The following is a 14,017-nucleotide window of genomic DNA, read 5'->3' as shown; positions in this document are numbered from 1 at the left end:
TGGACGGCTTGGACAGTGGAAATATCATTCTGAGGGTCTGATCCCAAATTAAAATACATCTAAAGCATGTACGTGTTTTTGGGGCTTAAGGAGCAGGGAGGAAAAGCATAGCAAAGGGGTTTAATGTCCAGAAGTCCCTTTTGCTATCACCTATCTAAGCACCTCATCTCTGTAGTAGTTAAGCACCTCACCACATTGACTGTATTTATCCTCACAACCCCCATGGGTAGGTCAGTGCTGTTATCCTCATTTTGCAGATGGGGAACCAAGGCACTGAGAGGCTAAGTGACTTGCCCGGGGTCACGCAGGAAATCTGTGGAAGAACGGGGACCTGAAACCAGGTCCCTCAGTTCCAGGCTAGCACCCTAACACTGGGCCATCCTTTCTCTCATTCAGCTCTGCTGCTTGTCCACTTGCAATACCCCAATGAGGAATTAACAGGCTCTTGGGAAGGTGGACTCCCTTATAGATTTCTCTTAAGTTCACTCTAATTATAATTACAATACAGCTCACCATTGACCCCCCTCCACAATACACAAGTCTTCTTGTGGCCAACTTCACTGGCAAAGAAAATTGTACCAGTACTGATGGCTAGAACCCAAATCAAAGTCAGTTTCCAACCCAAGCTCCACTAACCACATGCAAGCAGAAAAAGGTGACTAGAGAAAGAAGGCCCTTTCAATGCCAAGAACAATTGCCTACTTAAAAAAAAAGAAAAGACATCTATAATAACGGACCAGCTGTTTAAGCCCTATAGAATCCACAACACCAAACAAAAAGGAACTTAACTAGTCAAAGAACAAGCCCCAGCCACACACACACAAGGAGGCAATGGAGAAGGGCAAGTTTCATTGTGTCCTGACACAGGTGCAGGACCAGAATGGCTGTTCGGCAGAACAAGTGACATTCTTCGGTGAAAAGTTCACTTGAATTCAAGGGCTGCTGGATCAGCTTGCCGCAAAAAGAAATCTCGCACACACCCTCAGCATATGAAAATCTCCCTACGGATCTAGGCTTCGGAATCGAGGAGGGAGTCCCAAATCTGTGGCGGCTTTGCGGAAACTGCTCCTGAACTCGCGTCTGCAGAGAGCGGATGCAGGATTGAGGGCGAGATGCTTGTTGATCAAGAGTTTATTTTTAACAGCCCATGGGAGGAACGAGCAGCGTATCGTAACTGACTGATCATTTAAAAGCAAGGAAGTTTATGAATCCCGGCTCTGTTTTGCAGAGTTTGGGACTATGTTAAAAAAAAAGACTGGAGTGAAACAAGGATGAGGGACCCTGGACAGAGAATTAATCCCCAACACCCTGCGTTTCAGAGACCAAGACATCAATTTAGCATAGTTTGAATTTCTTTTAATTAAAGACACGAGAAACCATTGTACACTGGCAGCCTTCATTTTAACTGCAACGTCATACAATTTTAACTTCAATTAAAAACAAAAATTATCAAATTAGACCAACAAACCAAAACCATGCAACTACTCGAGACCCTCCAGGTGGTTCCATTACTGATTGATTAAATAAAAAAAACCTGTTTGGATCTGCATCTCCCCAGGAAGCAATATTATGTCACCGGCCGAGTTTCATATTAATACACCTCTGCTCCGATATAACGCGACCTGATACAACACGAATTCGGATATAGCGCAGTAAAGCAGCGCTCCGGGGGGGGCGGGGCTGCGCACTCCAGCGGATCAAAGCAAGTTCGATATAACGCGTTATAGGTGAAACCGGGTTAAGATTTCTTGGCTCCCAAGGACAGCGTTATATAGGGGTAGAGGTGTATATGTAAGAAATCAGCAACAGTGCCCAGGTTTGGAATAAAAGGACATACACCGAGGACCCGAATGCCACATAATCCTGGCACTTCGTGAGCTTTCATGCAGTTTTTCCAGCACTAACCATTCCTAAATGCATTGTTTTTAGTCAGCCAGCAGACAGGAAGACTACTTTTTTTTGCAGTCAGATCTCTCCTGGTTGTCAGTCAACATGAGCAGAGTTCGCTATACCACTTCCCCACTCGGATAAATCCACAAAGGGGAAGGGAGCAAAAGCAGGGACAGTCTAATCACTTGCCCACTCCAACGCCAAACCCATCAGACGTGCCTGCAGCATGGTACTTCCAGCACTGGCATCCTCCTTGACACCATCCACTCGGCAGCGGGGGCCACAGGGGGACTGAATGAAGTCAGTCTCTTACCAAGTTGGGTGCGTATCTGACACGCAACTGTACAGCAATTTCAGCCTCTGCACGCACTCACTTCTCCGGATTGCCTTCATTCGAAAATCTGGCATATTTAGCATCGCCCGATGGCCACAGACTCAGGGTAGGAATCCAGCATTGCGGCTTCTTCTATGGGTAACACGCATGGGAGGGGTAGGAATCAACAGCCTGACCCTCCCATTAGCGGGGAGAGGGGGACGGTCATTCATTCATTCCAAATTCATTTCACCTTCTAAGTCCAGAGTTGTATGGTGAGCGGGCCAACATTTACTCTGAACACGTTAGGGTCCTACCGTGTGTCACACGGCTTTGCACCAACAGCTGCAACTGACAGGACAGCCTGGCCCCACACTCAACCAGTTCACATTGGCTCAATGAGGTTTGAAAGCTCAACAGTGCTATCTAGACAGGGAAGCTGGCAAGACAACTGAAAATCCATGCTCCCGACCTTAGCTTGGGGAGACTGAGCGTACAAAGCCCATTCAGAGGCTGTCAGGAAAGGGGGTTAAACCCTCTCCCTGAGCTACAGGGGGGACCCCAGATACTACCCCTGAATGCATGGTGCTGTCCTGGTTAGCCGGGTTGGGCCAGTTGCAGGGAATTAATTCTCCTCTCCCTAGGAGCCCTAGTTATGGAGCAGGACCCCACGGTTCTAGCCGTGTACAAACTCAGAACAAAAAGATTGTCCCTGTTCCAATCGAAGTAACCACTTTCCACAATCAAGGACCATCCTTAGCCACAGTGACAGTGCGTAAGATTTTCAGGGGGAGTAGGTGGTTTAAGAGCCTCAAGGAGAAAAACTTTTTGTAACGATCTCCAACAGCAGCTTCAGAACAGTCCTGCGCTTGTATAATGCCTAGCAAAACGGCGCCTGATCTTGACTGGCCCGTAGGCATTACGGTAACAAACAGGGTTAATACTACTACTTAGCATGCAATAGCCGCCTGCATATTTATGCTCACGCAAGAGTCAGAACATCCTGGGAACGGGAGCAGGCCGTTGAATTCTTCGGATGCCTTTCCCTGTTTTCCTCATTTGCACCTTCGAGTCATATCTCATCTACCCCACACCTCACATCCCTTTATTCCACAAGCACATCTCATGACATCTGCTGGAAAGATCTGGTCCCAATTCCCTTCCTTTGCTCCAGACTAACATCCCATCTGCAGTTTTGTTCTTTGCTGGTGTGATCCAGATTTTTAAGGAAGCCACCAGCGACTGGGGTGTTTGCAACCCCCATAGATTACGTTTTAAAGTTCCCGGGAAAGAGGAAGCTTTTCTCTGGACTGTGACGAACATATCGAGTCCCAGTCTAGAAGCCAAAAAAAGGGAGCGTGAGCAGAGCTGTGTGGGAAGAGAGAGATCAAAAGCTCCCCCGTTTTACAGCCAGTCAACGGAGAGGTGACCAGACAAGTCCCATACAATTACATGATGCCATGGGACTCTCAAGGAGATGGGAAGTGTGCCAAGCCCTCCCAACCAGGCACATTTGCTCTGCTGCTACCAGCCAGACACCTCATTATGGCAAGTCACATGAATATGACATTTAAGCAGACAGGATCATTAAGAAAGCCAAAGGGGTTTTTACTGCCACAGAGGAAAGCAACGAGATAACTACATCGCGAAGCGCTTATGAGAACCACAGGTCTGCAGTTGCATCAAAGAACAGCTAGCGGGGTGAAGCCCTCCGTGGCCTCTCTGCTACATAACAATCTAGACAGAGCTAGCACCTGTGGGCAGAGGGAGAACACAGATTCTCTCTTCCCTCCCAAGAGCAAGTGTCTACTGGACACGCACAGATTCCTGAGCTAACAAGCAGATCAGCACAGAAATAATCCCAGCAGTATCGCTCACCTACCGCACAGATGAAATTTTCTGGGAACCGGAGGACAGCCCAGTGCAGGCTCTCCCATAGCCTGAGAGGTATCCAGCATCAGTCTCACCTGGGACCAGCAGAGCACTTACTGAGATGCACAGGCAGCACCTGTGCCCCGTACCGTGTAAACGCAGGAGCTGGTCCCCCCGCAGTTGAAGGAGGGGGTAGGAATGGAACAATCTTGTCACAATTACCCTCAGATCACTGACTCCTTGTATTTCAGGGATGATTTTCAACAGCCTGCGGGCTCTACAAAGAGTCCAGTTATACCGGAAAAGGCTTGTTAGCATGGCTGGTTCTCACACGGGCAGATGGCATGTGCCGACAGCAACGAGACCTGCTGCCTACCCAAGGTGAGAAGGGATATTTGCGGGGACATGAGAGAAGTGTGTTGTCAGCACACAGGCTCCAACTTCCCATCCAGGGCAGTGAAGTCGTTCACCTGAGGATACCAGGGAAGTGTGCCGCCCTCAGCTGCACCAGAGGGGGATATTATGGGGCGCTTCCCCCCATGACAATTAGCCACTCTTCACAACAAGGTGAGGAATCGGAGCTTTGCCTGAACATCAAACAAGCCTTGCATTTAAAGGGCAGCCAGGAAGCCAAGAGGCACTTCAAAAAAGAAAGCCACTCTCCCCCATACAGAACGCCATGAGGATATGCAATGCAAAATCACCGCAGCAATTCACACCTTAATGCCCCAACTGGGCTCAGGGCTCGTGCTGCATATCAAAAAACAACCTGAATAACAGAGGAGAGATCTAAAAGAGGAGAGATTTTTACATAGGCAATGGGCAAAGTGCCCTCCAGGAGCCAGAGACGCGAGAGCCCAGCAATCTACTCCCCTCTGCAAGGTGAGCTTCAAGAGGATCAGTGGCACGTGCATCAGTTCCCAAAGGGGACAGTAAAGGAGAAAAATTCCTACCAAATCCTTAGAGCAGGGACCCAGTTTCTACAGAAAAGGCCAGCCGAGGGCCCTCATCTTCCTACAAATGCTGATGGATTTGAACAAAGATACACTGAACGGGATGCAACAGTGAGCAGCAAGGGCTAGAGTGAATTGCAGCCTCGTTAAGACACCGTTTCCAGTCACTTCACCATGGAAGGCAGGACAAGGGTAAAACAGTAGAGTGGGCACACCAGGGAAAGCACACAGAGAACCAGTTTAAAGAAAGCTTGGTCTGGACACCCGGTCCAGTAAACATGGCTGCAAGCAGAGCTAATACATAGGAAGACGTGAAAACAACATTTCCCTTCAATGGTTAAAAACACCAGGGGCAGGGGAGAAGCCCTGAGAGGCACCAGTTCACCCAGTGCTCCCCCCAACAGCATCAAAGGGAGGATATGAGAGGTGCAGATAGATACACGTTACAAGAACTGCTCACTCGAAGACTTGGCCATTCCCAGCCCTTCAAAGAACAATGGGGTGTTGAAGGTAACAGGTAGGCTGTGGAAGAGGCCCCACAACCCCATCAGCAAGGCCCATTCACATGTCCATGGCAGCATGTGTGGGTTGTAATACAGATCGTAATGCAGCTGTGGGAACTTTTGCTCAGACGTTCTCCCAGCTTCTGTCTACAGTCTCAGGACACGGGAAAACACGGGCATCAAACAGGAACATGTTCAAGCCGACGAGATGGCAAGCACTGGCCAGAGAGACGAAAGAAGGGGTTTCAAGGTAGCAACAGTTCTAACCACACGCGTTATCCTTGCCTAGCCAGGAAGTCCCTTAGCTTCCTCCCCACATAAAACAGAAAATGCAGCACTCTTTCCTCAGAAAGGGCAGGACACTCCTGCCGATTTGGTCCAGCTGCTCCCATTTTCAGAGAGGAATGGAGCAGTCATTCCACCCACTGGACCCTTTGAAGTAAGGGCCACTTAGCCATACTCCCTTGGAAAGACCACCCTCTGACAGACAGCAACGTAAGCCAGTCAACATTCGCGCCTGCCTTTTCCAAGCCCTCTGCTCAAGGTCAGGTTTTCCCTGTTGCACTGGAAGAGAAGAGTCCATTGTAAGTTCCCACAGAGCATGAGAGAGGGGGGGAAGTGCCATCTCTGGAGGAAATTTCATCTGTCTCAGAATGCAGCCCCCCTTTCCCAGAACACCTCAAGACCCATTTGCTCCTATGACATGAGTTTCAGCCCCACAGGAAGAGAGGCAGCAAGGTGGGGAGGCAAGGACTGGACGCGCTCTAACAGGTCTTTCCCCCTGTTAATTACTGGACCATTGGCCTGGTTTTCAGAGGGCTGAGCACCCAGGCATCCCAGTTAAATCAGCGGGAGCTGTATGTGATCAGCAGCCTAAGGAAAAAAAGAGTCCAAAAGCCAATGATCCTAATATGCTGTTACCCCAGACACAACACACTCGATGGCAGTGTTCTACAGAAAAAACGAATGACCTCCGAACATAACCATGTTAACCCTTCCACAGCTTCCCCTGGAACATAACGTAAGAATGGCCCCACTGGGTCAGGCCAAGGGTCCATCTAGCCTTGAATCCTGTCTTACGACAATGGCCAGTGCCAGGTGCCCCAGAGGGAATGAACAGAACAGGTGATCAAGTGATCCGTCCCCTGTCGCTCATTCCCAGCTTCTGGCAAAGAGGCTAGGGACACTATCCCTGCCCATCCTGGCTAATAGCCATTGATGGACCTATCCTCCATGAACTTATCTAGTTCTTTTTTGAATCCTGTTATGGTCTTGGCCTTCACAACATCCTCTGGCAAGGAGTTCCACAGGTTGACTGTGCGTCGTGTGAAGAAATACTTTTTTCTTTGTTTTAAACCTGTCTATTAATTTCATTTGGTGACCCCTAGTTCTTGTGTTATGAGAAGTAGTAAACAACACTTCCTTATCTACTTTCTCGATACCACTCATGATTTTACAGACCTCAATGATATCTCCCCTTAGCCGTCTCTTTTCCAAGCTGAAAAGTCCCAGTCTTATCAATCTCTCCTCATACGGAAGCTGTTCCCTACCCCTAATAATTTTCGTTGCCCTTTTCTGAACCTTTTCCAATTCCAATAGCTGTTGTCTGTGTTCCTAAACCTACATGGCTCATCTGGTTTGTTAATGGGTGTCCAGAGAAGCCAACGTGACTTGAGCAGATCTGCTAAGGCCCAATGGATTGATTCCAATGGAAGATAATGGACAACCTTTTCAGCCTCCCAACTCAATCCACTGGGCCCCTAGCAGATCGGCTCAAGTCACGTTGGCTTCTCTGGAGTGGGAGTGGGATGAGCACTGCAACAGGCTGTCCAATTGAAGACGCCTGCACCCTGAGGCAACGACAGAGTCCCAGGAACTCCATTTGTACCGAGGAGATGGACTGTTTGGCAGAAGAGTTCGACTGACACAGCTGCAAGAGAGATGGGGCAAGGTCCTATGAAAAACTGGGCAAGACCTATCGAAGCTGGGGAACTCTGTCCCTTCTCGCGTTCCACAACTGAGCAGAATTAGCGCTAATGAGAGAATCTAGAATGCAGCACGGGGAAGTCTGCTGGGCTATTTGATCCATGACCACCGTCCCCGTCGGGACAGTGCACGTCGAGCAAAAACGTAGATCCCTGAATTAGCCCAGTACCCCCAAATCAACATCATGGAGTGTCACGGTCAAACCCAATACCCAGGATATTTCAAAGCGTCTGTCCCCAACACTAAGAAACCCTGCCTTTACCTAGCACATACTCCTTTCCCGTAGCGCACATCCCCAGGGATCCACACACCAATTTTTTTTCTGATTCTGAAATTGAAGCCAATGTCACTGACGGAGACCTCAAAGCTCTTTCAATACCATCACGCCCCCTGCTGGGAAGACGACGCCTGTCAGGACTCGGCCCTGAAAGAATAGGATTTAAAGGGTGTACCGGGAGCTATTCCAGAATGCTCTTTACAGAACCCCAGACGACAACACGGGGCCTGTCTATCTTAAAACTGGACTCTCTGGCTTAGGCCGAGAACCGTTCTTGTCTCCTCCTCACTTGGTAAGGAGGAAGTAATCCAAACCACAGCCAGTGAGCAAAGTTCCGCTGGCCAGTTACTAAGAGAACAGCGATAACTGTCTGAGTAACTGGCTGATTTAACTGACACTCCCCTACCCCCAACTATAAACCTAACCTTGTACCATTCGTTCCTGCAAGCAAGATCATTATTGATTCCTGGTGCAGACATAACCGGCCTTGCAGAACATGTTCAAATAGGAACACCGCCCTCTTGTGGCATTCAACAAGCAAACAGCACTGTTGTTCACTGCAGTTCTACCGACAATTCCCTTGTCTCACAAGGAGCAAAATCCAAAGAACACAGAAAGCACCTTACCTTAGCCCCTTGCTCGTCCACTGAATTACTACCTGCCAGCAAAACAGAAGAGGAAGAAGACATCAGTCGCTTTATCGGCCAACACTGTGCAACATGAACAGTTACAAACAGGTCCCAGAACCCATGTGTACACCCGGGCACATTAAAAATTTGAAGGCCTCAAGCCAACAAACAGATCTCTGCAGAGAAACTTCCCCAGCCCGAGAAGTTGTGGCACAAGATGTCCCCGCCTCCCCACTTTGTTCAGATCAAAAAGCACCCAATGCAAATCAACGATGCAATTATTCCATCTATTTGTGTGAGACTCTGTGCAATAAGTAGAGTATTACGTGAAGGTAGTGATCACGAAGGATTTCATGTTGACAGCTCTGGAAACAGAAGACTAGATTATAAACAGACTGCAATAGTATAGACTGTCTCACTAATGGGTCTCAGTTCTGTGCCAGAGATATCAATGCTAAGTTTCCAGAAAAACATTTTTAAAATTGCCATTAAAATACAAACATCCCTTTAAAAAAAAACCAGCAGTCTTGGTACTATGTTGGGATATCAACAAACCTCCTTCCCGGCTAAACTGACCGGCCAGACACCTTTTGCATGAAGGTCGGATACTACAGTGATGGGTGTCATGTAAGTATCTAGGCAGACCAAGGAAGGGAGGTCTAGTGGATTAAATTGCAGGGTCTTTGGGCTAAGGACCATACCTATGTGTGTTTGTACAGCACCTGGCACAATAATGCCTAGCTTTATTTAGTGCTTTTAGATCTCAAAGTAATTTATGTAGCACTCATAAAAAGAATGTCAGGGTTAGATTTCCCAGGCTGGGTTCCTTTAAGAACATCAGAAGAAGGGAGGTTTTTTCCCCACAAAAGCTTATGCCCAAATAAATCTGTTAGTCTTTAAGGTGCCACCGGACTCCTTGTTGTCCTTTAAGAACTGACTATCTGATGAGTCTGGGGGTGAACCATTTACAAAGGAGGTCAGGATCATTAGCTCCCCTTCTACAGACGGGGCCCTGATCCTGACTGGGATCTGAACACCACGATAATATAAATATTAAATAAAAATGGAAAGAACAGAACTCCTGGGTTCTATTTGTGACCCTGCTACCGACTTGTTGTGTAGCAAGTCACTGGCATGCACCGTAAGCATCTATACAATAGGAATAATGATCCTTCACAGCCTTGCAATGGGGTTGTGAGCTTAGTTTTTGTAAAAGACTTGAAATCCTTGGAAGAAAGGTAATAAAATACAGCCAGTTATTGGGCAGGGGGAAATCAGCTGCTAGAGAAAAATCGGAAGAGCACTGAGAACAAACACATTTGCTGTCATTTCTATAGAATTGTTAATACAGTTATATCCCAAATGGATTGGAACAGCTTACCAAAAATATAGATAACTGCTATCCCGCTACCAGCTCCCATTAGCCCTGCTATCCGGAGCACCATTTTCTTGGCATAGGCTGTATTTTCCTTCCGTTTCTTCTCCTGCTGCTCATCAGAACTGGAGCCTTTCCCATCTCCTCCCTCTGTTGACTACCCATGGAGGGTGGAAAAGAGAAAAGATTTAAGTTAGCAGGTGTGAAAGTGACAGAAGTCAAGGTTCATAGCTACAGAGAAGAGAGCCACACACAGGCAAATAACTGACTCACTGGTCTCAAAACCTCTAGGGAAAATTTCCACTGGCCTTTCTGTTTAGTACCAGAACGTGATTATAGAACCTTTCACAGAACTCCCGTCAAAGGAATAAAGAAAGCAATTAACAATCAAGAAACTAGAGATGGACAGAATCCATTATATCATCTAGCCAGACATCAGATTAGCAAATTCTTCAGCCTTTATGGTAGAGACCAGTGGTCCCCAACACAGTGCCCAGGGGAGGGGGGGCCATGGTGCCCGCCGGGGCATCTATGTGCACCTGCGTACTGGCCGGCGGACAAGCACCTGCCGAAATGCCGCCGAAAAGCGGCGTCATCAAGAGGCATCCACACCGAAATGCCTCCAAAAAGCGGTGTCATCAAGAGGCATCGCCACCGAAAATGCTTCCAAAAAGCGGCGTCTCCCAGGGGCGTCGCCGCCGAAATGCCGCTGATTTTTGGTGGCAACGCCTCTTGACGTTGCCACTTCTCGGCGGCATTTCGGCGGATGCTTGTCCGCTGGCCACGGTCCTCGGTGGCTCGCCGTCCAGCGCCCGCCACCCGGAAAAGGTTGGGGACCACTGGTATAGACGGTCTCCTTCAAAATGTGAAATGACTGTAAGTCAATATAGTGGAGTCTGCCTGAATACGCAGACTGCCTGAAACAAGAGCTCTAAAAGGAGCATTAGCTTCATTCATTCAAAGGGAATTCTGAATCCCAATGAGGCAATTCAATGTCTACAATATTACCTATTTTTATGCTGCTCAAGCATACAAGAGGAAGATTTGTGCAATCCACTGAGCATGGCACCTCGTGATGGCGTTGTTAGAGTAAGTACCACCATTCCCCCCCATTCTGACCCCATGTCTAGTCCTGCCATCTCAGCCTGGGAAGACTGGTCTCTCCTAAGGTTTCTCTGCATTATTAATGAGGCACAAACACACACTGTCAAATGTTGTGCCAACCGGAGAAAACCCCTGACCCCAAGAAAATAACATCAGACTTGCAAAATTCTCCTCATCCACTTGCTTGGGGAGAGTAAAGTACAAGGCTTTTTCATTAGTGATCAGATGTCATGGCAAAGGGTAGGACAGAGTGGGGTTTTGTTCTTAGCGTGGTAAGTTTTCATGACAATTTTACAAGACTGCTTTAAAGTTCTGCTACCAGGTACTTTCCCCTTATGTTTTGGACGGTTAAAATAAACCACTGGGGAAATGTTTGCACCCGAGCCTGAAATCCAAATGCCAAGTCTTAACCAGAATACAATTGTGTTTAGCAACCACTGGAGAGAGCTGAGATATTAAACCCGGAACAACTATAAAAACAGCAATACGTTTACTTTTTACTCCCGTGGTTAAAAGCCTGATAGCACTGTAAAGACTCATACCCACTGAAAAGTAGGATGGACGAATAGGACTATCCAAGCAGAAATATGGTCACGAGACCAAGATTAAACACCCAGCTGCCTTTTTGAAAACTACCACAGGAACGGTACAGCTTCCAAGTGGTCAGGACCTCTGGGCTAGATCGCAACTTCCCTGTACCACCCAGCACTCCCTAGTACCATGTCAGGGCATTGAGGCTGGCACAGGCAGATGGGCACATCCCCCATTGAGATACCCACACAGCTCCCTGCAGCCCCCTGGGTTTTTCCTGGTTACGTCTCCTCCAAACACTGACCAGATCAAACCATGCGAGATGCGACAGGCACACAGTCTGGCACATAAAGCGTGGGTGAGTGAAGGACAGCAAGGGAAGTGCCAGTGCCAAGAGGGAAGATACAGCGACAGAGAGTAAGAATTCTCTCCCACCCCAGGTATACTGGGAATATCCTAATTTCCACAACCTGCTCGTGGGATGTTTTGGGTCTTGGCGTTAATTCTGGAGCCTAACACATTGGGTTGGGACAGGACAAACGTGACTCTGCAAGGCCTTTCAAGCGACATTTCAGCAGCGCCACCTTGTGACAGACAGGTAGAGGCCCTGATGACCTTTCTGCTGAGGTCATGCCTGCCTCTCAAGGCCAAGTGGTGGCCATTTCTGACAGTATGCCAGACAGGGTCTTGTCCCATCCAATGACAACTCCTCTTTTCCCTAATCCCTCCCCCTTGCCCCCACGCTTCCCAACTCCATCATACCCCATAAAACCCCTGTCTTTCAATTCCCCATAGACCATCCTCCCAACCATTTCAGAACCTCCCTCTCTGCTTTTCCTTCCCCACCTCTTCCCAGCCCCCCTTCCCTCTGGATGGCAACCCCGAGCCTTCCCCTCATACCTCCAACAACCATGCCCTTCCCAGTCCTCAACCTTCCCAAACACCATCCTTCCTGCCCCCACTGACAAGCCCCCCACCCTAATCCCCTCCCAGCCATTTCTGGTCCTGCCCATTAACAAGGCATAGGGATAGCTCAGTGGTTTGAGCATTGGCCTGCTAAACCCCGGGTTGTGAGTTCAATCCTTGAGGTGGCCATTTAGGGATCTGGGGCAAAAGTCTGTCAGGGATGGTACTTGGTCCTGCTGTGAAGGCAGGGGACTGGACTCGATGATCTTTCAAGGTCCCTTCCAGCTCTACGAGATAGGTGTATATCTCCATATAAAAACAAAAACACCCCACCTCACCACCCTTCCCCCACTCATTGATAACCCGCCCCCTTCTCTCTCCCCCTCCACCCCATGGTCTCTTCCTTCCCACTGACAATGCCCTCAACCATTTTCTAATGTCCTTCCCCCCGCACATACACCCCACCCTTGGTTGTAATAACTCGGCCTACAGATTTACCCCAACACTGAGTTTATCTGTAAAAGGTGAGGGTAAGCTCATAAGACATCACAATAACCTGTAACAACAAATGTTGAAAAGGAAAGGTATGAAAGGGAGACAGAAAGACTGAACTAGTCCAAACAAAAAGGCCAACTGATATTACTCAAGGTTTGTGTTAAGATAATGCCTGGTAAACAAGGCGAGCGCAGAACCAGAAATCAATGAACCAAAGCTGGTGTGTTGGAAACTAGACAAAATAATGAGGTGATGGGCTATTCCACCCATCGCTCTCTTTATGGGTCCTTAAGGAAAGACTTTTGGGAGAAAAACTGGCTTCTGGAGTGAGCTTCACCATCATGGCTCCCAGCCCTCACGATCTCCTGGGACCCTGGGCCTTTGTCATCCTGAACCTAAGAGATGCCCTGATCAGACAGGGCCAGAGAGAGGGACTCAGATGCCACTCCCACCGCTACAGGCTCCTGCTGAATCCCAAACACCATCTGGGACGGAACAGGATCGGACTTTTAACAGCAGCAGCTCCAGCCCATCTCAGCTAAACTTCTTCCAAAGGACAGTTATTACCATCTTTGATACCATCTAAGAAGCTGTCAAATAGCAAGGGGAATTCCTCCTAAAAAACTCTCTCCAGCCAAAGGGACGGGGAACAAGGGATGCTTATTTCGTATTTTATGTTTCGAATGCTTGAACTGATTTTCCTTCTTTTCTGTATCTTTCGTAAAAGGTTAGAAGGATTTTTAATGGTGTGTTAGCCATGGGACTAAGTAGGCTGAGCTTTCTCCCCACCCACCATCCCCCCCCACCAACAACCCTACTCCCCCCCTCCATCCTCCCTCTTTCCCTGCAATGAAGACTACCCACCCCTCACTGCTCCTCCCTCTACCCTCCTTCCCCAATAACAATTCCCACCCCCTCTCTAGTCTCTCCTCCCTCCTCTCAATCCCTCTCTGGTTCCTCCCCACACATACTCTTTTCCTCCCCCACTAATAACTCCCCCCCCCCCCGACTTCGTCTCCTCCTCCCCACACACCATCACCAATGATAACCTCCACACATACTCCCTCCCCCATGACAACCTCCCTCCCCACACACCATCTCCCAATCCCCCATGAGAATCCCCCCAATCCCTCTCTGCCCCTGACTTCAACTCCATTCCTTCCTGTCCCCCCTCCCCACACCC

At 48.5% G+C, this 14,017-nt stretch overlaps 1 protein-coding gene across 1 annotated transcript in view; it reads right to left on the bottom strand.

Moving 5' to 3' along the window:
* TIMM50 (translocase of inner mitochondrial membrane 50) overlaps positions 1-9,971 on the bottom strand; it is a 41,325-nt gene extending 31,354 nt beyond the window's left edge. Inside the window, exons 1-2 of the mRNA XM_034792285.1 lie at positions 9,805-9,971; positions 8,421-8,452 (exon numbers count right to left, since the gene is read on the bottom strand). Coding sequence (XP_034648176.1) covers positions 8,421-8,452; positions 9,805-9,868 — 96 coding nt within the window. The 5' untranslated portion in view covers positions 9,869-9,971. The remainder of the gene's footprint in view (positions 1-8,420; positions 8,453-9,804) is intronic.
* Positions 9,972-14,017: the final 4,046 nt, after the last annotated feature.

Source organism: Trachemys scripta, chromosome 16 (assembly GCF_013100865.1).
Source record: "Trachemys scripta elegans isolate TJP31775 chromosome 16, CAS_Tse_1.0, whole genome shotgun sequence".
In the NCBI taxonomy this organism is placed as follows: Eukaryota; Metazoa; Chordata; order Testudines; family Emydidae; genus Trachemys; species Trachemys scripta.
The sequence above is the reverse complement of the archived record's forward strand: the minus strand, read 5'-3'. Positions and strand labels throughout refer to the sequence as shown.